Genomic DNA, 24,009 nt, shown 5'->3' with positions numbered 1-24,009 from the left:
ATAGAAGTGAATGGAAAAAGATAAGAAAAACAAGCGGAAGATAAGAGAATCTACGGCAGAATCGAGCGGCAAAACGATCAAGAGGAGGAACGCACAGCAGAAACAAACCGTGTATTCCCAGCATTACAGAGCAACAACTCCACACTTAGGGCCCATTTACACTGGGGAGCTTTCCACAGTACAGTACTTTGAATCACTGGAGATCACTAACGCTTTGAAAAGTGCTAGTATAATATATAGTATAATGCAGTGATCTCACTGCCATGATCGCTGGCGATTTGCGAAAATCGAAAATGTGATGCATGAATCCTTTTTCCGGTATTTTTGGGCAAGCGCAGTTCAATGGTAAAAAATTGCGAGTCGCGATCACTCAAAAAATGTGTTCAGTGAAATAATGAAAAAAAAAATCACTCTGCAAAACTCTAGCGATTTTGCTAACGTTTTGCAATCCCCAGTGTGAAAGGAGCCTTACATCTACAAACAAATCTCCACAACTATTTGTCCTAATTAGGAAAGTATTTTACACTTCCTGTGAAATATACTGTAAGTCTGCAGCCTGAATAAAACTGAGTATGTATGAGTGAGCTAGGCAGGGGACTGTTAGAGTCTTAGCCAGGTCACCATCTGCATGGAGTTTGTATATTCTCCCTCTATTCATATGGGCGGAGTTCCGGTATCCTCCCATATATCAAAAACATCCTGGTAGATGGACTGGCTTCCTCTGAGTACAGTAGTAGGTTGTGAGGCCTACTGAGGGCCAATTAAAGTATAATTATTATTATTTATGTAGCGCCATCATCTTCCATGGTGCTGTACAGAGTACAGACAATAGTGGGGACCATAAGTACATACATGGTTCATGCACGGTACAGTCAGAACATCCAGCGCCATAAGTAAAAAATACGTATGAAGTTTAGGCAAGGTATCAACACAACCAGCACTATGATCTGAGAGGCATTCTGTGGCCTTAAAAGGAACAAAGCACCCTTTTTTTCCTTGGAATTTCTCCTGGTTTCTAATAGCTATATCACCTGCCATGTTCCCCCCTCCCCTTCTAGCTGCCCTTAAAGGGAACCAGAGATGAACAATTCACACAAAATAAACATATCAGTTGATAGCTTGTAAAGAATAAATGCTCTACCCGATAATTTTGCCACTCTGGTGTGCCTTTTTGAGTGCTTTTTATCCATTATTGCTTCAGGAAATATCCAATATGGCCGCCGGCTCATACCTGTTCTGCTTCCAGGTTATGAGGTGTTCTGGATGTGCTGTCTAGCCACTATGAGACTATAGACAAGCAGGGCTGCTGCTGCAGCATTTCATCTGTGTGCTTTCAACTTCATATTCTGGTATGCTGTGTGGCTCCCTGTAGGAAGTGTCTCTCATAGTAATGAAACTGCATACAGTAGATAATGACTGGCTGCACAGACAGAGCACACAGATCACACAGCCACACTTGTCTGTTTCAGAGATTTTTCCTGCAGCAGCAGCCCCTCCAATGTCATCAGAGCTCTCAGTATGTAAAGCAGGAAATCTGATCCAGGAGGGGGCGGGCTTGAAAAGACTCCACAAAAGAGTGACTCAGCTATAATGATTTCAGGTCAAACCTCGACTGACTCAGTCAGGGATTCTTATCACAGCTGATTATAGACAGATTAAGCAAAGAAGATTTAAACTAAAAGCAGGGTAGGTGTTTTCTGTCATGTTCCCACTGATAATAATAAAATACTGATGTAATAAAATACATGAGGGTACTTCGTCTCTGGTTCTCTTTAATTACAGAAGTCACAGATGTTATCGTCACACATTCCCTCTGGATAAACTCTGTTAAGCACTGTCTTAATTAACTACCCCCTCCACCCCCGTCTGTTGATGTGTTGATGAAAGGTATTGTTTATTTCTTGCTCAATTCACTTTAACAATACAGCCCGAGGACCAGAAAAAAATTCTGTGAAATGCAATATTAATATAGCATACTCTAGTCTTTTATTTTAACCCTTTCATTTTATTGGTTGGTTATCAATCAATGTAATGTGTGCAGCACGGTGGCGTAGTGGTTATCGCTCTTGCCTTGCAACGCTGGGTCTCCAGTTCGAATCCCAGCCAGGCCAACATCTGCAAGGAGTTTGTATGTTCTCCCCGTGTCTGCGTGGGTTTCATTGTGTACTCCGGTTTCCTCCCGCATCCCAAAACAACATACAGATAAGTTAATAGGCTTCCCCCTAAACTGGCCCTAGACTATGATACATACACTACACAATACATACATAGACATATGACTATGGTAGGGATTAGAGAGAGACAGTTAGTGACAAGACAATATACTCTGTACAGCGCTGCGCAATATGTTGGCGCTATATAAATATGTAAATAAATAAATGCTGCAGACGAAAAGTGTCAGCACTGCATACAATTATAGCCAGGGGTGGATTTCTGGAAAGGCCACAAAGGCCCAAGTGTTGGGTGGCTGCTGCTCAAGGGGATGGCTGGACATGGAAGAGGGGCTGCTGCATACCTGGTGCAAACTGAATACGGTGGCTGTAAAATGGAGAGTAACTCATAGCAGAGGGGTGCTGCTGGCCAGAAACATTGTACATGAAAGAGTGGGGCTACTGTACATGGACGGCACGTGGAATAGGGGGCTGCAGTTCATGGAAGGGGGTGCAACAAGAAAGCTGGCCTGGGGGCGCAAAAAGTATAAATCCAGCTTTGAATATAATAAAAATAATATATCTTGTGTATGAAAAGCAGGGGAGTGGCTGATGGTGTTGGGACAAGAAATTGATTGTTGTATAGGAAATGCAGGTAGGTAAAGCTTTGCATACAGCCTTGTGTTTTAGTTCTACTTCTATTCCACACCGATAGGAAGAGCGTTCCGGGAATGTGACCGGCTAGACATAAAATTAGGAGTTGCAGTCCGAGGCTCCAGGCTTTGTCAGAACTCATGTTTCCAGGCACCAGGCTAGCGGAGAGGGAAGCAGGGGTGGTATGCTTTGGACAAGAGCCAGAGCAGCAGCAGACGGTCTCAGGAGAAAGCACATGACGTCACCCCTGCAGAATGTCTGAACTCTGACCTCTCAGTGGCATTTTTATGTTATCTCACTGTGTAGCTATAAAAAAACATTATAGATGGCATACCACGAATACATTGCTCCAAGGCTGCAGATGCATGAGCCTGCCTACAGCTTGTTGTGCACAAAATATTCAGACCTGTAAAAGAAGAGATTTGAACCTATGCTTTGCATTATTATTATTTAGCATTTATATAGCACTAACATCTTCCGCAGCGCTGTACAAAGAATATTGTCTTGTCCCTCAGAGGGGCTCACAATCTGATACTTGCCATGGTCATATGTCAACTTATGTATCATGTAGTCTAGGGACAATGTATGTATCATAGTCTAGGGACAATTTAGCAAGAAGACGATTATATTATCTGTATGGTTTTGGGATGTGGGAGGAAACGGGAGTGCCCGGAGGAAACCCACACAGATAGAGGGAGGAAGTACAAACTCTGTGCAGATGGTGCCCTGGCTGGGATTCAAACCATGGGAACCCAGCGCTGCAAGGCGAGAGTGCTAACCACTACCTTTAAACCTATAGGGGTCACATTGAAAGTGGTCATGGGCAAATAAGGATAAGTCAATTACATATATTATTATTATTGATTTATAAAGCATCAACATATTCCGTGGTGGTATACAAAGTAAGAAACAAACATGAGGTACATGAAAATACAGACACTGGTATGCAGTCATATATCTATGATACATGCACTACACAATACATACATAGACATATGCCTATGGTAGGGATTCGATTGTGAGCCCCTCTGAGGGACAGTTAGTGACAGGACAATATACTCTGTACAGCGCTGCGGAAGATGTCAGTGCTATAGAAATACTAAACAATAATGATATATCTGCCATACATTCAGTGATTTGTCTTATATGCTACTGATAAATGCATGCAGTTTTTTGCGTTTTTTCTGCGCATTCGCGTTTTTTTACTGGTGGGCCACACCTTGAATTGAATTTACCCACCTGTGTTTTCTTACAGAAATGCGTACGTGATCAGATATCGCGACGTGGGTACAGTCACACGACTATGCGAACGTCGCTTAGCAATAATAACCGTCACGGAAGTTTGGATCGCTAAGATCCCCGACGACTCCTGCACAAAAAGTACCGCAATCGCTTGAAGTCTCGTTCGCTTCCAATGTGTAGCGTCGCGTGACGTCATGCATTCCCCCCGGCAGGAAGAAGCGTCGCTTGACGACAGTCGTCGAGGTCACGCCGCAGGACCCATCGGGTGGTGAGTACCGGGCTTCTTTCAGGTTGGGTGTGAACATGCTATTTCCAGACAGTCAATTAGTAAATAGCATGACTGTCTGATTTGTGCAGCTGAGCACTACCGTACAGAAGGAGGAATTACCTGAGCTGACTTGTAAAACACAGAACAAAAATTCCAGCATAGAAAATAGATACAGTTTGTGCTTAAAATCAGTTATGGAGTTTGAGTGCAGGCTGTTTTCGACAAAAAATGATCGTATTATCAATCAGATCCATTGTGTGGATACAGGGCCGGCCCTAGACTATTTGCCGCCTGAGGCAAAAAAAAATTTTCCCACGGACGGGCGGGTGACGCCCCTGGAATTTTGCCGCCTGAGGCAAATGTTTCACCCCGCCTCATGAGCGGGCCGGCCCTGTGTGGATAGCTTCCATCTGAAGTGATCGGCTTGGTTATATTTTCAATCCCATTTGTAGGACTGGACGATGATTTATGATCATATACTTCCAATGACAATTATCAGACTAGAAGGTCGATAGTTCAGCGGAAATGTAACCATTAATGAGCAACAAAAGGGCTCAGCCACCCTATAAGCGCTTTTCTGAGCACTTGTGATTGATCAGCGCTTTCTGAGCGCTTTTTAAAAATTGCACCCATTCACTTTCATAAAAATTGCGGTAAAAATCGTGTAAAAACCACCGCAATCGCGCACATGAAAAAACGCAACGATTTTCACCACAATGAAATGCGCTTATATTGTGGCTGAGCCCTAACAGAGTATTTGCAGCTATTAAGTCCCAGGTTGGAATATGGGCCAGCACACAGGCATAAAGTGTGTATGTTGTCTCCATGTTGGTGTGTGTTTCCTCCCAACAGTCCAGTTTCCTCCCACTTCCTCAAAACATACGAATTACAGCAAAGAAAGTCCTCTGTATCTGGCACAGGCGGGGATTGCCTGATGCCGGATACGTGTGCCGAAAAAACAACCCCCAGTGCGGCAGAAAATACTTACCAAACCGCCAGGCCTGTATTTAGCTCCTAGTAGTTTTCCAGTGTCCTCTGTGTGCGGCTCCTGGCGTGTCACCTGACCCCCATTAGATCAAGTGACATGCCAGGAGCCGTGCCTGGATAACGGAAAGCCAAAGGGAGCTGCTAGAAGGGTAGAAGATGGCGCCTGGAGGCTCGATAAGTATTTTCTGAACTATAATGCCCTGCAAACCCTCCAGAGCACTGTACCCATAATCCCCTTCAGGCATGCCAGTTAGATGAGACTCCCAGTTGCCTGAGTTTTGGATAACTGGGACATTGCTGTAATTGGTTCCTCCCAAAACTGAGCTTATGCTAGGTACACACGATACAATTTTCTGTTGGATTTACCTGCCAGATCGAACGATCTTAATTTCAATCGATTTTCTGATCCATTTCCATAGAAGTGAACGGAAATTGATCGGAAAATCGATCGAAATTAAGATCGAACATGTTGGAAAAATCAATCTGGCAGGTAAATCTAACAGAAAATTGTATGGTGTGTACCTAGCGTTAGGCTATAGTAGGGACATTATGCTTAGTACACAACATACCATTTTCTGTTAGATTTACATGCCAGATACATTTTTTCCAACATATTGGAAAAAAATCTATCTGGCAGGTAAATCTAACAGAAAATTGTATGGTGCGTACCTAGCATTATGTTAGGATACACACCATACAATTTTCTGGCAGATTTACATACCAGATCAACTATTTACAATATGTCTGATCTGAATTTCGATCAATTTTTTTTTTATTTTCGGATCGTTTATCCATAGAAGTGAATGGAAATCGATGGTAAAATCGATCGAACTTCAAATCGGACATGTTGGAAATAATTGATCTGGCAGGTAAATCTGCCAGAAAATTGTATGGTGTGTACCTAGCATAAGACTATCACTAAGAGCATAGCAAGGATTAGATTGAGAGTAGGGATGCTCATTCGGATTCCGCGGAAATACAATTTCCGAAATTCCGATCGGAAATTGCATTACCGCATCGGAATGCGGAAATCGGTAATGCAAGTGCGGTAGGCGGATTTCCGCCGGAAATCGTGGAAATTCCACCCGACTTTAACATTGATTTTCTCAAAAACTATAAGGTCTTTTTGAAAACTTTTTTTTGCATCTTGTTCACAACATTCAGTTTAATAAACTCTGAAAATATTAACTGCTAAAATCGGCGGATTTTTACTGTAATGTAAAATGCAGAAAATCTGCATCTGCCTATTTTCTGCATTTTACTTTACAGTAAAAATCCGCTGACTTTAGCGGTTAATAGCACAGCCCCCGTAAGTCCTAGAAACACCAATTTTCAGGGCTTATTAAACATAATCTTCTGAACAAGATGCAAAAAAAAGTTTTCAAAAAGACCTTATAGTTTTTGAGAAAATCGATGTTAAAGTCGGGCGGAATTTCCGCGATTTCCGGCGGAAATTCCGCATTGGAAAGCGGAAATTGGTAGCGGAAAGCGGAATCGGTAATTGGCAATGGCGGAATGCGGATTTACCGCAGAATCGGAAATTGGCATTTCCGACCATCCCTAATTGAGAGGGACATTTAGCAAATATTACTCTTAATGACACAGCATGATGTTTGGGGTGTAGCCCTACAAAAGTGTGTATGACACATTGATATGTTTGTCTGGCCTAATAAATAACAGTGTGCTTTATCTAACAATAAGTTTTATGTTAATACAGGCTATCAATGGGCTGAAAAACATGCTTCCTCTGGCAAATACAGCATGACTTAATTTTAATTATTCAGAGTATACAGCCCTGGTACTAGTGGAAGATGTCTGGACTCTGGGAATGTACGAGCCACATGAAATGACAATACATTAAAACAGACTACTCTGGGGGTTTATCCCACAAAATCAGGGACCTACTGGGGGAGGAGGAAACAACCGTGCAAATGGCTGCCCGATATGTCACAGCCTGCCACCAACTGAGAGGAACATGATACCACATGGACTGTATTCCCCCCCCAATACCCCCCTATGGACTGTATATCCCAGTCCCCCATGCTGTCCCTTACATCCTCCACACACCTATGGACTATATACCCTAACCCCCTTTATCCTTCCCTTATTCCCACAATTCCCCCCCCCCCCCCCCCCCCCATGTTAATGTTTTGTTTTGTTTTGCTTTGGCAATGCTAAATGTATTTGGTCCTGCCAATAAAGCTTTTTTGGATTTGGATTTGGATTTGGACCCTGCTGGCTCCTACTGCGCTGACATAAGCAATAGTGCACAGAGAGACAAAACAGAGTCCTCTGTGGGCGTCACATATGGCCCTCATAAAGTAATTAATTCCTCTATTTCTTCTGAGGTCATACAGGAACTAACTTATCAGTGTCTGGTTGAACTGTTTACATCACATGGTTACCCTTTCACTTTGAAACCTGTACTGAACACAAAGCACAGTTGTGATGTTACCAGCAGTTGCTCTTAGGCCAGCTATATCTGTTTCTAGTCAGGGCTGGATTTCCTGTTGGGCTCAGTAGGCATGCTTCCTGGAAGCACTACCAACCCTACCCCCTTCATGTCAGGCTTTGTGTGTTTGGGCTGGTAGTGGGGGGAAGCTGGTACGTAATTGGTGGCATTCTGCTTCCTAATTAGGAACTACTGGTACATCCCGGGTGAAGAATATTATAATGAATTGCCCAAATCTGATTTTACAATTAAATTCTGAATTTCTAGAAATAGTGCAGTTAATTGCTGCTGAAAAGAGACATTTGTTAATTCACTGCTGTCCAGAGCGAATCAGGAAAAAATGGTGCTAGCCCTTATGGAAAATCGGTGCTCCATAGACATCTATTATAAAATTCGCACTTAGCTGCAAACAACAAAATTTGGGCGCATGGCTGCACCAGTTAGTGGGCTCCTCTGTGCTCCAAAATGCACCTTCTTTGCTGCAAGTCACGGCTTTAATGGCTGCGATATGAGGCAAAGAGGGTAAATTTCGGTGCCCGGAGATGCCCGATTAGTGGCAAGCAATGTAAATTTCAGCACCTGGAGGCTTGTGGAATTGCAAATTGTGGAATTGCGTAGCAGGTGCGGAGAAGCGCCTCCAGATGGGGACTTAGGGTTAGGCACCACCAGGGAGGGGTCTTAGGTTTAGGCACCGGTAGAGGGAGAGTTTGTGTGAGAGTAGGGTTAGGTTTAGCCATAATAAAATATTGGTAAACATTACTGATATTTTATTATCGGAATCCAGCAGTAGAATATCGCTGATTTTATGATGTTCTACTAGCGGCAATCCCCTGCACCTTTTTTTCATGTCTGCGTCCAGAGACTCCGCAATAACTTGTGTGTATCTGCGCAGGTAACATGTGGGCATTCTACCACATCATGAGTGACAGACTAGGTGGTATAACATAGTGCTAAAAGATACAGAGAAATGTGGTGGTTTATTATTATTATTGTTTATGAATACAGTACGGACATCCTCCACAGTGTTTTACTGAGTATATAATTGTGTCACTAACTGTCTCTCAGAGCACTATTCCCAACCATAGTCATATTTTAATGTCTGCACCATAGGCTAAAGCCAATTTGGGGCGAACCAATTAACTTATTGTGAAGAGTAAAAGGGACACCGAGAGCCCAATATAGTGTAGTATGTATAGTGAATTGGTATATGAAAGTAAGTAAACAATATACTCACAAACCAGGGTCATCTTATAGGCAACCACTGTAAAGGCAGGTGAGGAGATTAGACCTGTCCTCACTCAGGATTAAGATGTCCCTCTCTGTAGACCCCTCCACCAGGGGTGGACTCAAGTATTATAGAACGAGAACAGAGGCGCCAACAGGATAACAAAATGCTAAAAACTTCAAAATTTCAAAGGAGGAAGCGGTGGACTTACCTCCCCGAAGTAGACATGAAACTGTTGATTTTCAAACAGAAAAATGTATTTACATACTCCAAAGTAGCAACGCGTTTCGCGGGTATATTACTGCTTCCTCAGGCAATAATAGGATCTCGTGATAACGCTCAGCGCCTGTATAGCACAGTACAGAGGCACTCAGCGCCTCTGTAGAAAAGTACAGAGGCGCTGACCTTCATCACGAGACTACACTGTTGTGTACTCCTCCCTATTATTGCCTGAGGAAGCAGGAATATGCCTGCTAAATGCGTTGCTTTGTACTTTGGAGTATGTAAATAGATTTTTCTGTTTGAAAATCGACAGTTTCATGTCTGCTTCGGGGAGGTAAGTCCACCACTTCCTTCTTTTGAAATTTTGAGCAATTTTTTATCCTGTTGGCGCCTCTGTTCTCCTTCTACAATTAACTTATTGGTATGTTCTATTGGATTATATACTCTGCATAGTGCTGCAGAAGATGTCAGTGCTATATACAGTAAATATACAGTAAATACAAAATATATAAATGGTAAGCACTGAGCGTGCCCAGAAAAAACCCAGAGCACTCAGACAGGGTTCATACTTTTTAAAATTTGTGAATTTGTAAAACCCAATTTACTACACATCTAACAAAATTCAACAGACAATTGTAGTTCAGCTAACATTCGCGTTTCGCAATTGCGTATCCACATGTGTGTATCACATTGCATGCAAATTCCCATTGACTTTCATTACATGCAGCAAAAAAAAAATGTTCAGTTTTCCGCAATGATAAGTATGAACCCTTTCTTACAAACTTCATGCACAAAGTGTCCTGGCCCACAAGCTAGTACCCTAGCGCTACAATGCAAGAGATATATTTTTTAGGGCTGGCAAAGCGGGATACTGCCCAGGGCACAGTTGGACACATATGAACATGCACAATGCAGCAGGAGCAGAGATGGCCACTCACCTCTCCCAGGATCCATACTTGGCCCATGTTCTCCCTTCTCGTAGGCAGGGCCGGTTTAAGCAGCAATGGGGCCCCAGGGCAAAATAAACCTTGGGGGCCCCCCCAACAGATACCCCGGAACAAAAATCGGCATTAGGGGACCTTTTTTGCAGCTGGTATAGTCAGGGTGTGAAGTCCCAATCGGTCGGAGCTCCACATTCTGGCTATCCCAGCCTGCATGGGGGACAAGGGGTTAAAAAGTTTCAGGAAGGGGGACCCAACATAATTTATTTTTTTTTAAATTCCCCCACTCTAAACATAAAAAAAAATTGGAAAAATAGGAAAAAATGCCAGGGATCTTCATACAGCCATATTACGGATGTATAGCGATCCCTGGCCAAAGCGCTGCGGCTGCGTATAGACCCCCTGGAAACCCCGTCAGGAAATTTATTGCGCTTTCGTTTGATGCATGTAAAATTACACTACCGTTAGGTCTGCTACTAAAAGTGACATTTACCGCATTTAAAACTATACTTTTTTCCTTCTAAACTTTAAAATCGATTTTCTCAAAAACTATAAGGTCTTTTTGAATAATTGTTTTTTCCTCTTATTCCTAATGATCTCCTTAACATATCCTGCAAATTTAGGGTTTCTAGCATTTAAGGTGGATTTGCAACCTACACTGGGGTGGGGGGGGGAGGATTTTTACACCCATTGCCCAGGGAGCACCAATCCACAACTCCACTGTGCTGACCAATTTGCAGTAACACTGCTGACCAATCGCCAGCAACACTGCTGACCAATCACCAGCAAGAGTGCTGATCAATTAAAGGCAACTTTACTAAGCTGAAGCAAACTGCCGCTCTTGTCAGTGACAATACAAACGATTCTTTGCTGAATCTGACAGCTAAAACCTAAATTATAGCAAAAGGGAAGTGTTACATTAATGCTCATTTTCTTGTCACTATTTTATAACTTAATTAAAAACACAGACAATATGTGCAACTGAAATTAAACAATCTTGGTTTCCTTCTGCTCATATTTACCACAAACGAGACAAACTATGAGGCAACATACTTCCTCGTCTCTCACATTGTGTTGTAACTGATAACCTCCCTCAGAACTCCTATAAAGTCTCCTATAAGTAGGCCTTTGTATGTTCTCCTGCAAAGAATGATTAGTTACGTATCTAATTTGTATCTGTGAAGTCCCATTCCACAGCTATTCCCTCTTCTTGGTAATGGACTTGCTGCCAGTTTACAGACAGGAAGTGGGAATATCTGAGAAATGGGTCTTCAAAGTAGAAAGGAAAGATATTTCTACATTCTCCTACTATAATTAGCTGCATACCTTTACTTTGTTTTTGTGAATCCCCATTCCTCAGGACCTGTTCACGCTCGCCAACATAATTTTGTCTAATGATGTTCAGCCATTTTGCGTGATTCTGTTTTGCGTTTTACATTTCAATGATAATACTGCAAAATACTGCACGCAGCACGATTGTGATAGGCGGAAATCGCAAACAGGAGGCAATTGCCGCTGTGTAAGTAATCCCATTGGATTACTTTTGTTGCAGCGCTTTGCCAATCAGAGCAAAACGCGGGCTGAAAGTTCCCGAGAGAGAACCATTAACCATTGAACTTAACCATTCCAACTACCTGCATGTTTACTGATAGTAATCAACAAGCAGTGAGTGGGGTTATCTGAGGAATGTGGTTTCACAAAGGCAAAGTAATGGGTATGTATCTAAATATGCTTTAGAGGAGGATATACAGATACCTATTAGTGAGAAAAAACCATCCAGCGTTATGGTGTCATTGAGGCCCCTTTTAAGCCCCATCTACACCATTCGATTCGATTCAATCCAACATGTCCAATCGGGATTCAATTTGCCAATGCGAAACAATGGCAAATTCGAAGCGAATCCCGATCGGACATGTTGGATTGAATCGAATCGAATCAATGAATCAAATCGGCCAAAAAATTGTAGTGTAGATGAGGCTTAACAGTTATACACTTGTTTTTGCATTCCATTACCCTTTCTGCATGCAGCGTAACACAACAGCAAAGAAAGTGTATGAGGTCCTGTACACTAACAGCGTTGTGTAGCGCTGGAAGCTTCTGGTTTGCCGCCAACCGGACACAAAGTCAACAGCGCGTTATCTTGTGACTTCTGCGGCGACGCAGCAACAGCGGGAAAATGCAAATACGACAGGGAATCCGGGACCTCAAGTGACGTACTACTTGTCCAGCAGGAAGTACGCCACTCTGCCGCTGCGTCATATTAATCAGTCGTGGGGGGGGGGGGGGGGGACGCAACAATATCTTCAGGTATAAAACTGGCCTCAATGATTTGAGAAACACCACAAGAGATCAGCCAACAAATATGGATACATACATAGACATATGACTACGGTAGGGATTAGATTGTGAGCCCCTCTGAGGGACAGTTCGTGACAAGACAATATACACTGTACAGCACTGCGGAAGATGTTGGTGCTACATAAATACTAAACAATAATAATGACACTCAGCTGAGGTAAGCAGGCATGTTCATTCCAAAGGAAGATGGACAGAGGTAGGGTAACTGCAGTACAGCCATAACAATTGACTAGGAAAATTCAACAAAACAGGACACAAAACCAGTCCATAAAAATGGTTGGCCCTAGAGGGCGGGTGACACTTCCAGAGATGTATAATCGTCACTCAAATCATATTAGCTGAACACTGGCACAGGGTTGTTACCATGGATATATCTTTCAGATCTTATCAGTGTCTGGTCACGTGGACAGAGCAGGGCTGAATACACTGCTATAGGCAACTTCAGCACTGACACATGGGCACAAAAGAGCTCTGAAATTTCCGAGAAGCTCTGAACAAAAGGCCCTGAGAACACAGGCGGCGCTATTGTGTGTCTGCTAATCTGCCGGATCAAGCCTGTTTGTTACAATTTATAAGCTAACTTACAAACACAGCGTAGATAGTCAGAAAGTGCTTCAAAAAAATCTGTATAACTAAATAAACACACAAATTAACACAGAGATATGGACAGAAAGGCAGCTGATAGTGAAGCAGTGTGTATGTGGCATGAAGTCTATAGTACATGATGTAGTTATATTGGGAGGAAGGAAAATTGGGCGTTTATGAGAAGTGGAAAAATCAGGCGCCGCCATTCAACCTAATGTTAAATATTGGCTATTGGGCGCAAAACTGGACGATTTGGGTGCCGCGCTCGTCAAACTGAACTATTTCGTTTTCAGAATTAGTGGTTTGAAAAGTATTATGAAATTCGTTTTCACAATTATCACTATTGTATATTTTCGTTTTAACTTTTCAACATTTTGATATTCTACTTTTTTTTTTTCATTTTTATATTCGTTTTGAGAATTACACTCATTATTTATCGTTTTGAAATGTAATTCTACTTTTTTTTATCATTTTAAAATTCGTTTTGAGAATTATAATTTTGTGGGTTCTTAGGGTTAGGCACCAACAGAGGGGTCTTAAGCTACGTACCCACGACACAATTTTCCCGACGACCGGCAATTTATTGAGCTCCAAGAGGTAGTTTCCCTGATATCGCGACTTCGGTACAGGCACACAACCACGCAAACGTCACTTAGCGTCGCACCGCAATAACGACTGCCACGGTGGATCAGATTGCTAAGATCTTCGACAACTCCCAAGCAAAGTACCGTGATTGCTTGAAGTCTTGTTCGCTCCGAAGTGTCGTGCATACCCGCCGGCAGGAAGAGGCGTTGCTAATGACCGTCGTCAAGGGGACATCGCAGGACCCATCCGGTGGTGAGAACGAGGCTTTAGGGCTAGGCACCACTAAGGTAGTCTTAGGGTTAGGCACCACCTGGGGAGGGGGGGGTCTCAGGATTAGGCATCGGTAGAGGGAGGGTTCTGTGTGAGAGTATGGTTAGGTTTAGAAGTATTGTAGTAAAATATCAGAAATATTTTTCAGCTACATGTAAGACGTACACATAACTACACCTAAAATATATGGCTTTGAAATACTTGCATCATTAAAAATCGCTCATTTTAAGCCATATTTCTTTGTAAATCAATATTTTAGTATTCCTTACCGAAAAATAATTATTGTGGCTTTATCCCGCGCCCTTTTTTCACAGCGCCTCTGTTTCATGCATGCGATATATTGCCCCTGATGCACAACTAGTCTTTTCACCGTGTTTGTGTAACACCTTTTCAGCACCTAGCAAGTAAAAGAGTACTACAAAAAAGTGAAGGTAGAAATAGAGAACACTACTAACATGTGGGAGTCTTTTCCGATTCCTGTGCACACTGACAAGCTATACTAAAGAGAAATAGATGGTGAAATAACGCGGGGTAAGCATAGTGCATTAAGCCAGAGACAAACATACAGTACATTACCCCAGCATGCAAGTGACTGATCAGCAGTGGCAGGAGCCAGGCTATGTGGGGGACAAGTATGAGAACGTCTCTTGTGTGACACATGCCCTGGGAATGTGCCCCTCTCTCTTATGATTATAAACACATGGGGAGAGTTCTCAGGCTGGACTAGAATCAGGTGCTTATGTAGAGATAATCCAGCTGCTGCTTGCTGGGTATGTAGCACTTGTGATGATTTCTCCTGACCTCTGTGGCGACTGAAGATTTCCCTTGAAACAATCTCACTAATATTATAAATGTGAAAGTTTGGATGTTTGTTGCTCAATCACGCAACAATGGCTGAACGGATTTGAATGAAATTTGGCCCACACATAGTACATTACCTGGAACAACATATAGGATAATTTTTATCCCCATAACCAAAAAGTGGGCAGAGACAAATACAAATTTCACTGGGAAAATGTAAACTGCAGCCAGTTAATGACAGGGTTCTCAAACTTTGCACAGTTGGTCACTGGGTGACTGGGATTAATATTCAGAAAAGGGGGTGGAGCCTACAAAAGCCAATCAAAATTCACCTATTGATTTTCAAGGGGAATATTTCATTACTGCCATTCTTGCACTGTTAATGACACAAGCCTCAAACCTGGTAGAGTTGGTCATTGATTGACAGGGGTTCAAATTCAGAAAAGGGGGTGGAGCCACAAACATCGTATTCGATTTGTTTCATTTCAATGCAAATTATTGATGCCAAAACCGCAAAGTTCACAAACTTGGTCATTGAGTAATTGTGTAATAAGGTTGAAAAAAAGTGGGCGGAGCCAACACCATCCAAATACATACCTGGGCAATGCCGGGCCATCAGCTAGTCATTAATAATTGTTTTGGTATCAGTATGGCTCGGTTCCCACTTGTGTTGAAGTAGCAAATGGATCTGTGAAAACGGATCTGGATCTGATTATTGGTCAATCTGTTCTCACTCCATTTGCTGTTCAGCTCCTTCCATTCCATTTCCCCATATCCACCCAATGCACCCCCCCCCCCCCCCCCCCCAAGTGAATTTTGCCCCTTAGAACAATTCCGCTTTCTCATGCTCAGCAGCTTGGAATAATTGCTGCAGCTGGAAACTTATGGTCCGTTTAGCAGATCCTGCGGGACGGATACGTTTGAACGGACATATGTGAACTTTGGTTAACATAGGTTAACTTTGGATCCATTTGCTTACGATCTCAGGAATGGACTGTTTTTTAGCCCTAATGTGAACCGGCTTAATGGAAAACCCTTAAAGGACCACTATCACCAAAAATTGTAAAATGTGTAATACATGAAAACACATAAATGAAGCGCATTTCTCCAAGAGTAAAATGTGCTGTAAATTACTTTTCTCCTGTGTTGCTGTCACTTACAGTAGTTAGTAGAAATCTGACAGAACTGACAGACTTTGGACTTGCCCATCTCCTCATGGGAGATTCTTAGGGTTTTCTTTATTTTCAAAAGCACTTAGTGAATGCCAGCTGCTCAGTCCAACTGCCAGAGTAGTCTGCAAACATGTAGGGGGACTGCCTGCATGTTTATATATGGTAGATCCTTTTTACATGGACTGCTCTTGTAAAGAATACATTAAACACTGAGAATCCCCCATGAAGAGATAGACTAGTCAGAAATGTCAGTTCTGTCAGAATACTACCAACTACTGTAAGTGACAACAACATAGGAGAAAAGTAATTTATACCTCATTTTACTCTGGAAGAAACATACTTCTTATTTGTATGTGTTTACATATATTTAAAAATGTTGAATTTTTTTTTGCAATAGTAGTCCCTTAGGCCCCGTTCACACTGCACGCGTTTCCAGCCGCGTTTTGGAAACGCGTGCAGGTGGCCGACACGCACGACATCAGACATTGCATAGAGTGCAATGTCTGATGTTCACCTGTGCGGTCCGGGAACGCATGCTACACGCATTTTTTGCAAAAACGCGTGGCTGTCCCATTCACTTTTCAGTGATGGGATCAGCCACGCAACGCATACAAACGCAGATGGCGTGCGTTCGTACGCGTTGCGTTTCGCGTGCGTGCCCGTCCGCGTTTGTAATGTGAACGAGGCCTTAATGGAAACCTAATGTGAAATAAAATATACCCAGTTTGACTTTCCTCAGGCTTCATCTAGCCCCCTGTAGCCCTTCTGGACTCCCACTGACATTTTGTGCCAGTCTTTTCAGCAACTGTCCCTCCTCGGTTACGCTTCTGCACAAATTGGTCCTCAAATATGATCTGATCTGCATCTACGGTAAGTCACAACAATAGACAATCACAGTCTGCTTAAACTAATATCGCACAAAAAATTAAATGTTTCCATGTTTATTGAACACACCATGTAAACATTTACAGTGCAGGTGGAAAAAGTATGTGAACCTAGACTAATGACATCTCCAAGAGCTAATTGGAATGAGGTGTTAAAGCGCGTACACATGCCATACTGTAGCTAACGACGGGTCCGCCAGACGGATCATATCAGTCTGCCGACAGCGTGTACACACATCCTACTGTCGGCACAACGCCCACCCAGCGGGAGGGTCTGACGGACCCGTCGTTAGCTAAAGTATGGCGTGTGTACGTGCCTTTAGCCAGCTGGAGTCCAATCAATGAGATGAAATTGGAGGTGTTGGTTACAGCTGTCCTGCCCTATAAAAAACACACACCAGTTTTGGGTTTGCTTTTCCCAAGAAGCATTGCCTGATGTGAAGGATGCCTCTCACAAAAGAGGTAGTGGGTGAGAAAACACAGGGAGTTCGGGAGCCCAATCTGGTGCAATACGTTAGTTGGTATGGGGAAATACTGTAATTCAACAATATTTATACTCACAAGAGTAGGTTGCTGGATGAGGCAACCACTCGTTCTTGCCTGTGGGGAAGTACCGTCCCCACTCGGTCTCTGTTCTTGGTCGCTGCTCCGAAAAGTAGATCTATCGGAGGAATTCCGATATCGATCTTCCCCTAGGGTAAGGGGTTAGGGTAAGTTCGCAAACAAAGGTGGGAGGCGCCCGGTACAATGGAGATAATATATTCACTCTATATGGTAGATACAGCATTAAGAATAAAAAATGGTGTGATCCTTCTAGACGTCCCCTTTCGGGAAATATACCTACTGGGATTTAGGCTTTTTGTAATTCAATTTTATTTTGCACAAGACAATGCGTTTCACGGTAAAAAACGCTTCCTCAGGTCAGTGATAGTGCCTCCGTTTGGTAGCTCCAAACCTCCGGGCGCCCGGAGGTTTGGAGCTACCAAACGGAGGCACTTTCACTGACCTGAGGAATCGGTTTTTACCGTGAAACGCGTTGTCTTGTGCAAAATAAAATTGAATTACAAAAAGCCTAAATCCCAGTAGGTATATTTCCCGAAAGGGGACGTCTAGAAGGTAGGATCACACCATTTTTTTATTCTTAATGCTGTATCTACCATATAGAGTGAATATATTACCTCTCACAAAAGAGCTCTCAGAAGACCTACAATCAAGAATTGGAAAGGGTCATACAAGTATCTCCAAAAGCCTTGCAGTTCATTATTCCACGGTAAGACAAATTGTCTATAAATGGAGAAAGTTCAGCACTGCTGCTACTCTCCCTAGGAGTGGCTGTCCTGTAAATATGACTGTAAGAGCTCAGCGCAGAATGCTCAATGAGGTGAATACTAGAGTGTCAGCTAAAGACTTACAAAAGTCTCTGGCATATGCTAACATCCCTGTTAGCGAATCTGCGATACGTAAAAACACTAAACAAGAATGGAATTTATGGAAGGATACCACAGAGGAGTGTACTGCTGTCCCAAAAAAAACATTGCTGCATGTTAAAGTTTGTAAAAGAGCACCTGGACTTTCCACAGCAGTACTGGTAAAATATTCTGTGGACAGATGAAACCAAAGTTGAGTTGTTTGGAAGAAATATATATCTGTACATAGCCATATATAGTCAGGTCTATTACCAATTAAAATGCAGAAAAATAGATATCTAGCAGATCAAAGGGGTTGGGACCCACTACAAAGCCTGAATCGCAATCGCTGAGCAGTCTTCAAAATTGATCCAACTTTAAAGCAATTTGTACACCGATTATGATTTGTAATTTCCATAGCGATTTGCAATTTCTATAGGATTGGTAGTAAAAGTGCAGCAAAGTTGCTTTGCACAGCGACTGAAAAGTAATTATACAGCGATACTTTGTATTGAAGCCCAATCGCGGCAAAAATGCTGCATAGACACTGCAATTGTGATTTTAGAAAATCCCAATTGCTATTAGCCTGTATAATTGCCAGCAATTCCACAATACTACTGAAAGTGCTCGGAGTGTATGAATGGTTTTAAGATTTTCAGAGTCAGAAGAAATTATTCCTTTCAAAAAATTGCCTGAAAAGGTTTTCTTTTTTCTTTCTATCAAGACTTGACCGAAACTAAAAACTAAACTGAAGGAATGGAATGTTATGCTGGAAATGCACGGTTCGTTTCTGGCGCTCAGTTCTCTCCATCGTTTTTGCCGCTCGATTCTGCAGTCGATTTCTTCCGCTCGTTTTTCTTATCTTTTTCCATTCACTTCTATCAGAAATCGAGCGGCAAAAGGATCAAAAGTGAGATCGGACTTGTCGGAAATGATCTTTCGAACCATCTAATCACCTCATAAACGAATTGTGTATTCCCAGCATTAGTTGAGTTTTGAGCAGATTACTGGGAAGCATGGTGGCATAGGGGACATTCTTCCCTTCAGCACTCCAGCCATATTCTCAGTGCTCAGCCCAGATACTATCTGCATGGAGTAAGTACTGTATGTTCTTTTATTAGTATTATTTAGTATTTATATAGTGCCAACATAATCTGCAGCACTGTACAGAGTATATGTTGTCTTGTCACTTAACTGTCCCTCAGAAGAGCTCAAACTGTAATCTCCACTCTAACATAGTCATATGGCTTTGTATGCATCATGTAGTGCATGTATCCTAGTCTAGAGCTGGGACAAGGTCCTCCAGCACCCAAGGCTGAGACACCAAAGTGCGCCCCTCCATCCCTCCCACCTCAGCTGTCACACACGGATTGCTATTAGACTAAGAGGGCCACAGGGCCCACAACCTCCCCAACACCTTAATATCTAGTTATCTGGCTTGCAGTCACTGCTATGTATCCCCTTTTCTTATTTCTTTCTGCTTCATATACAATTAGGAATGACAGCTGAATGAATTGTGCGCCCCCTCCTACACTGCACCCTGAGGCTGGAGCCTCTCCAGCCTATGCCTCCAGGCTCAATTTTGAGGGAAGCCAGTTAACTTATCTGTATTTTTTGGATGTTAGAGGAAACTGGGGTGCCCGGGGGAAACCCACACAGACACGGCGAGAACATACAACCTCCGTGGGAACCGGGGTCCCAGCTCTGCAAAGCAAAAGTGCGAAGCACTACGCCACTGTGCTGCCCACAGTTCTTTCTCATGTTTGCAGAGGTTTCCTTTAGGCACTGCATTATTCTGCTACATTTTGTTCCTACACCCACAAATGGGCCTTAAGCTGGGTACACACAGTACAATTTTCTGTCAGATCGACAGATCTATCAGATCATTTCTGACCGGTCCAATTGGATTCTGATCGATTTTTGGTATTTATCATCGCAAAATCGATCGAGAACAACTTGGACGTCTACACACCATGCAATTTCTTACCAGATCTGATGGTAAATTGTACTGTGTGTATGAGGCTTTGCATTATAGTAGGGATATTCGAGTGAAAGCCTCTCTGAGGGACACTTAATGACATTGATTTGTAAGCTTGCAAGGGCAGGGCTCTCCCCCTTTTGTGTCTTGAAAATTATTATACAATTTATTCATCATGTTACTTTTATCACTGTCATTACCAATTTTTGTATTCTGTATTTTGTATCATTTTTGTGTTTTGTCACTAATTATGTATCTTGTATATTGGTGTACACCATTGTCTGTATTATTATGCACCCCATGTTTGTTTCTTACTTTGTACAGCACCACGGAATATGTTGACGCTTTATAAATCAATAATAAGTAGTTCCATGCACTCTGGAAAGCACTACAATGTCAGTGCTATATAAATGCAAAAGTTTGCTTTCCTAAAACAGAAAGAATTTGCGATAATTCAGGTTGGAGTGAGCTCGAGATGTCTCCCAGAGCAACACTGCTGAATATATGCAAATTAACCATTGTACCCTTAGAAGCTAAACACACCTCCAGAACCGCTGGAATGCAATGATGTGTCAGTTTGTTAGTTTGTACAGAGCCATAATAATCCAACATGCATACAGACTGTTTCGGATTGTTTGATCCTCATCAGTGCATGGCATGGATTAATTTGGCTCTATGGAGTAGGGCTTGTAAATCCGAGAGGCACAGACTAACCAGCAAGCTCATTGTGACCCAGAACTCATTGGGGTGTGTAAGGGACTACAATGGTCCTAAAAATATATAAATATTATAAATGCATAGTAATATATAAATGCATAGTAATAATTATAAAGTTAGCATTTATGCCACATAGTTAATCGATGCTGTGACTGGCTTACAAAACGACTTTTGAACATATTATTCACACATTGCAAACAAGAGTCCGGCTGAGTGAGAGAAAGACTGAGATGACATGAAAGTGACATGCAGATAATGGAAGTGCTGGAATATGCAGATACTGGTAGAGAGAGTCTCACCTTCTGCCTGCAGCTCAGAGCACGCAGCGGAGAGCAGGCTCAGCAGTCCCAGCAGCAGCAGCACGCTCCCTCCGCTGTAATCCATACTTCCCTCTGGACGAAGCGAAACTTTCCGCGCAGAAGTTCGGTGTGAGCGGCGCTGGGATCACTCCTGGTACACAGCTTCCAGCAGAGCAGCAATTACCATCTGGCGGCCGGAGTGCTGCTTCCCTATAGCTGGTAGTGTTGTCCGGATCATGAACGATTCGGATCTTTGATCCGAATCTATTTTGTGAGTCGAACATCCGAATCATCAAAATGAGTGATTCGGATCGCAAAAGGGGGCGGGGCCAGGAGTGACACGCCCCCTCTCAGCGGGCAGCGGGGTCCTGGGAGCAGAGATGGATCGCTCTGTTGGAGGGGACTCAGCCTTGCAGGGAGACAGGTAGATGAGAGAGGGGACATGGGTGCCACTGCCAGATATGTGTAGAGCACACATACTGGCTGAAATGTGCTGCTCATTATAGGCTGGCTGTTCCGTAGTGCTGCACAGTGATTACATTGGAAACTTTTGGCTCAGCACAGCTCAGTAACTTTGCAGGCACTGTGATTGCAGCGCAATATGATCCTCCTAAACAGCTGCACTTTACTTTGGGGAATGCTTTCTTTCACTGTGTGACGTTTCCATTCAAAGTATACAGATGAACATGTATGTAGGTGAAATATATGTAGAGCATATGATTGCAGCATGTGGGTATTGTGTGCAAACAAACATTTCTGCTCTCTGCTCGTCCCTCCTCCCTTCTCTGTCCACTCCCTGCCCTCTGTCCATCTTCTCCCCTTCTCTGTGTGTCCACCCCCTCTCCTTCTCCTGTCCTGCTAGTCATTTCACCCCCGAATGCTTCCATTGTAAAATGATCCGAGATTCGGATCAAAGATTCGGATCTTTTCAATGATCCGATTCGAATCATCCGGATCATTGAAAAGATCCGAACTTCCCATCTCTAATAGCTGGAGGCGTGATGAGCTCAGCCTGTACCTTCCCCCTTCTAGCGAGGTCACAGCTACAGAGAGCTGCACATCAGGGGGGCAGAGAGGGAGGACTGTTATCTCAGGCTCTCTAGTCTGTGGGTGGTGGGGGTGGATGGGATGTTATTGCATGCCTTTTACTTTGTTATCTATTAAACTGCCATGGCACAGTCTTCCCTTCACTTGGTGTTCCTCTAATGGCCCGTACTCACGACACGATTTTTCAGACGATTTGTTTGACGACCAGCAACGAGCGATCATTTCAGCGAGTAATCTTGCAATGTGGGAGAGGAGCGCAATTACGCAATCAAGGCTTAGTGATGCGCGGTGATAATCAGATCTTTAAGATCCTCAATGACTCCCGCACAAAGATCAGCAATCGCTTGAACGTTTGTTCGCACCTATTGTGTGCAGTCGCCTATTGCCTATTGCATACTGGGCATCTGATGTATCGGGGAGTGCTGGTGACTATGTAGCTTAAAGGGAACCAGAGACGAATGGCCAGCTAAAATAGAAAAAGATTTTATACATACCTGGGGCTTCTTCCAGCCCCATGAGCCTGGATAACTCCAACGCCGCCATCCTCCGCTTCCTGGATCCGCCGGTACCGGGCCCGTCACTTCCGGCGGACGCGGCCAATTGTCCGCATCACAGGGGCTCCCTCCATACTCGTACGCATGCGGCTGCGCAGTAGGCAGCCACATGCGTAACTGTATGGAGAGAGCATCCTGTGATGCGGAGTATTGCCCGCGTCCACCGGCCACTGGCGGTAATGATGGGACCCGGTGTCGGCGGATCCAGGCAGCGGAGGACGGCGGCGTGGAAGCGATCCGTGCGTATGGGGCTGGAGGAAGCCCCAGGTATGTATACTTCATCCTCTCTGGTTCCCTTTAAAGGGAAGATCCGCGGAATTTAAAAATAAAAATCCACTTCTTCCAGCCCCTGGCATCCGTCCTGTGCCCTCACCGCAGCTCTGGTGGCTCCCGGTCCCCTCTGGTGGAGAAGCCGACCGCGCCAGGTCAGCTTCCGCATCGGCTTCCTCTGGTTGCGCTGACGTCATCTGGACTGTACGGCGCTGGCATAGTAGTTCTGCGCCTGAGCTGCACAGTCCAGATGACGTCAGCGTGACTCTGAGAGCCGCTTCTGCAGGCACAGTAGGAATCTTGCGCCAGAGGGGACCTCGGACCACCAGCAGTGAGTGGAGCTGCGGCGAGGGCACAGAACGGCTGGCAGGGGCTGAAGGAAGCCCCAGGTAAGTGGATTTTTTTTATTTTTAAATTGCTCGATGTGTCCTTTAAAGGTAGCCATAGAGCCAGTTATTTTGATTAAACCGACTTTATTTGGTTATCAACTTCAATGCGGTTGATGGAAAGTCGATCGACTAGTGGCCCTCACACTACAAGAGATATACTATGCGATTCACCTTCACTGATACCTTCACTGATAGATCTGAAAGATGTTGTGCCTCCATGCTCTGAATGCAAAAATCGATTCAGTGTCGATTGAATGAAAGGTGAACTGTAGCCGATTCCTGTGTCATTGACGATATCTACCATCCTGCTCGATCGACTAGGTTGGTCGATTTGACATGATAGAGGCCACTTTTCATCGATCGGGCACATTTGAACACACTTGATTCTCAATTCGATAAAATGATTGTGGGTAGGAACACACTAGGCAGAGGCGCTAGCGTTGCGTAAAACGCTAACATTAACACACATAATGTAAGTCTATAGGTCGCATGAAAACACTGAACTTGCTACATATCTTTCCAAAACGCACCTAAAATGCACAGAATGTATGTC

The 24,009-nt window shown here is 43.5% G+C and overlaps 1 protein-coding gene across 1 annotated transcript in view; it reads right to left on the bottom strand.

The window, feature by feature from the left end:
* Positions 1-21,396, bottom strand: part of LOC137527877 (proteinase-activated receptor 1-like) — a 48,890-nt gene extending 27,494 nt beyond the window's left edge. The window contains exon 1 of the mRNA XM_068248874.1: positions 21,197-21,396. Coding sequence (XP_068104975.1) covers positions 21,197-21,281 — 85 coding nt within the window. The 5' untranslated portion in view covers positions 21,282-21,396. The remainder of the gene's footprint in view (positions 1-21,196) is intronic.
* Between the last annotated feature and the right edge of the window lie 2,613 nt (positions 21,397-24,009).

This window comes from Hyperolius riggenbachi, chromosome 1 (assembly GCF_040937935.1).
Source record: "Hyperolius riggenbachi isolate aHypRig1 chromosome 1, aHypRig1.pri, whole genome shotgun sequence".
In the NCBI taxonomy this organism is placed as follows: Eukaryota; Metazoa; Chordata; class Amphibia; order Anura; family Hyperoliidae; genus Hyperolius; species Hyperolius riggenbachi.
Note: the sequence above shows the minus strand (reverse complement) of the source record. Positions and strands in the feature narration are given on the sequence as shown.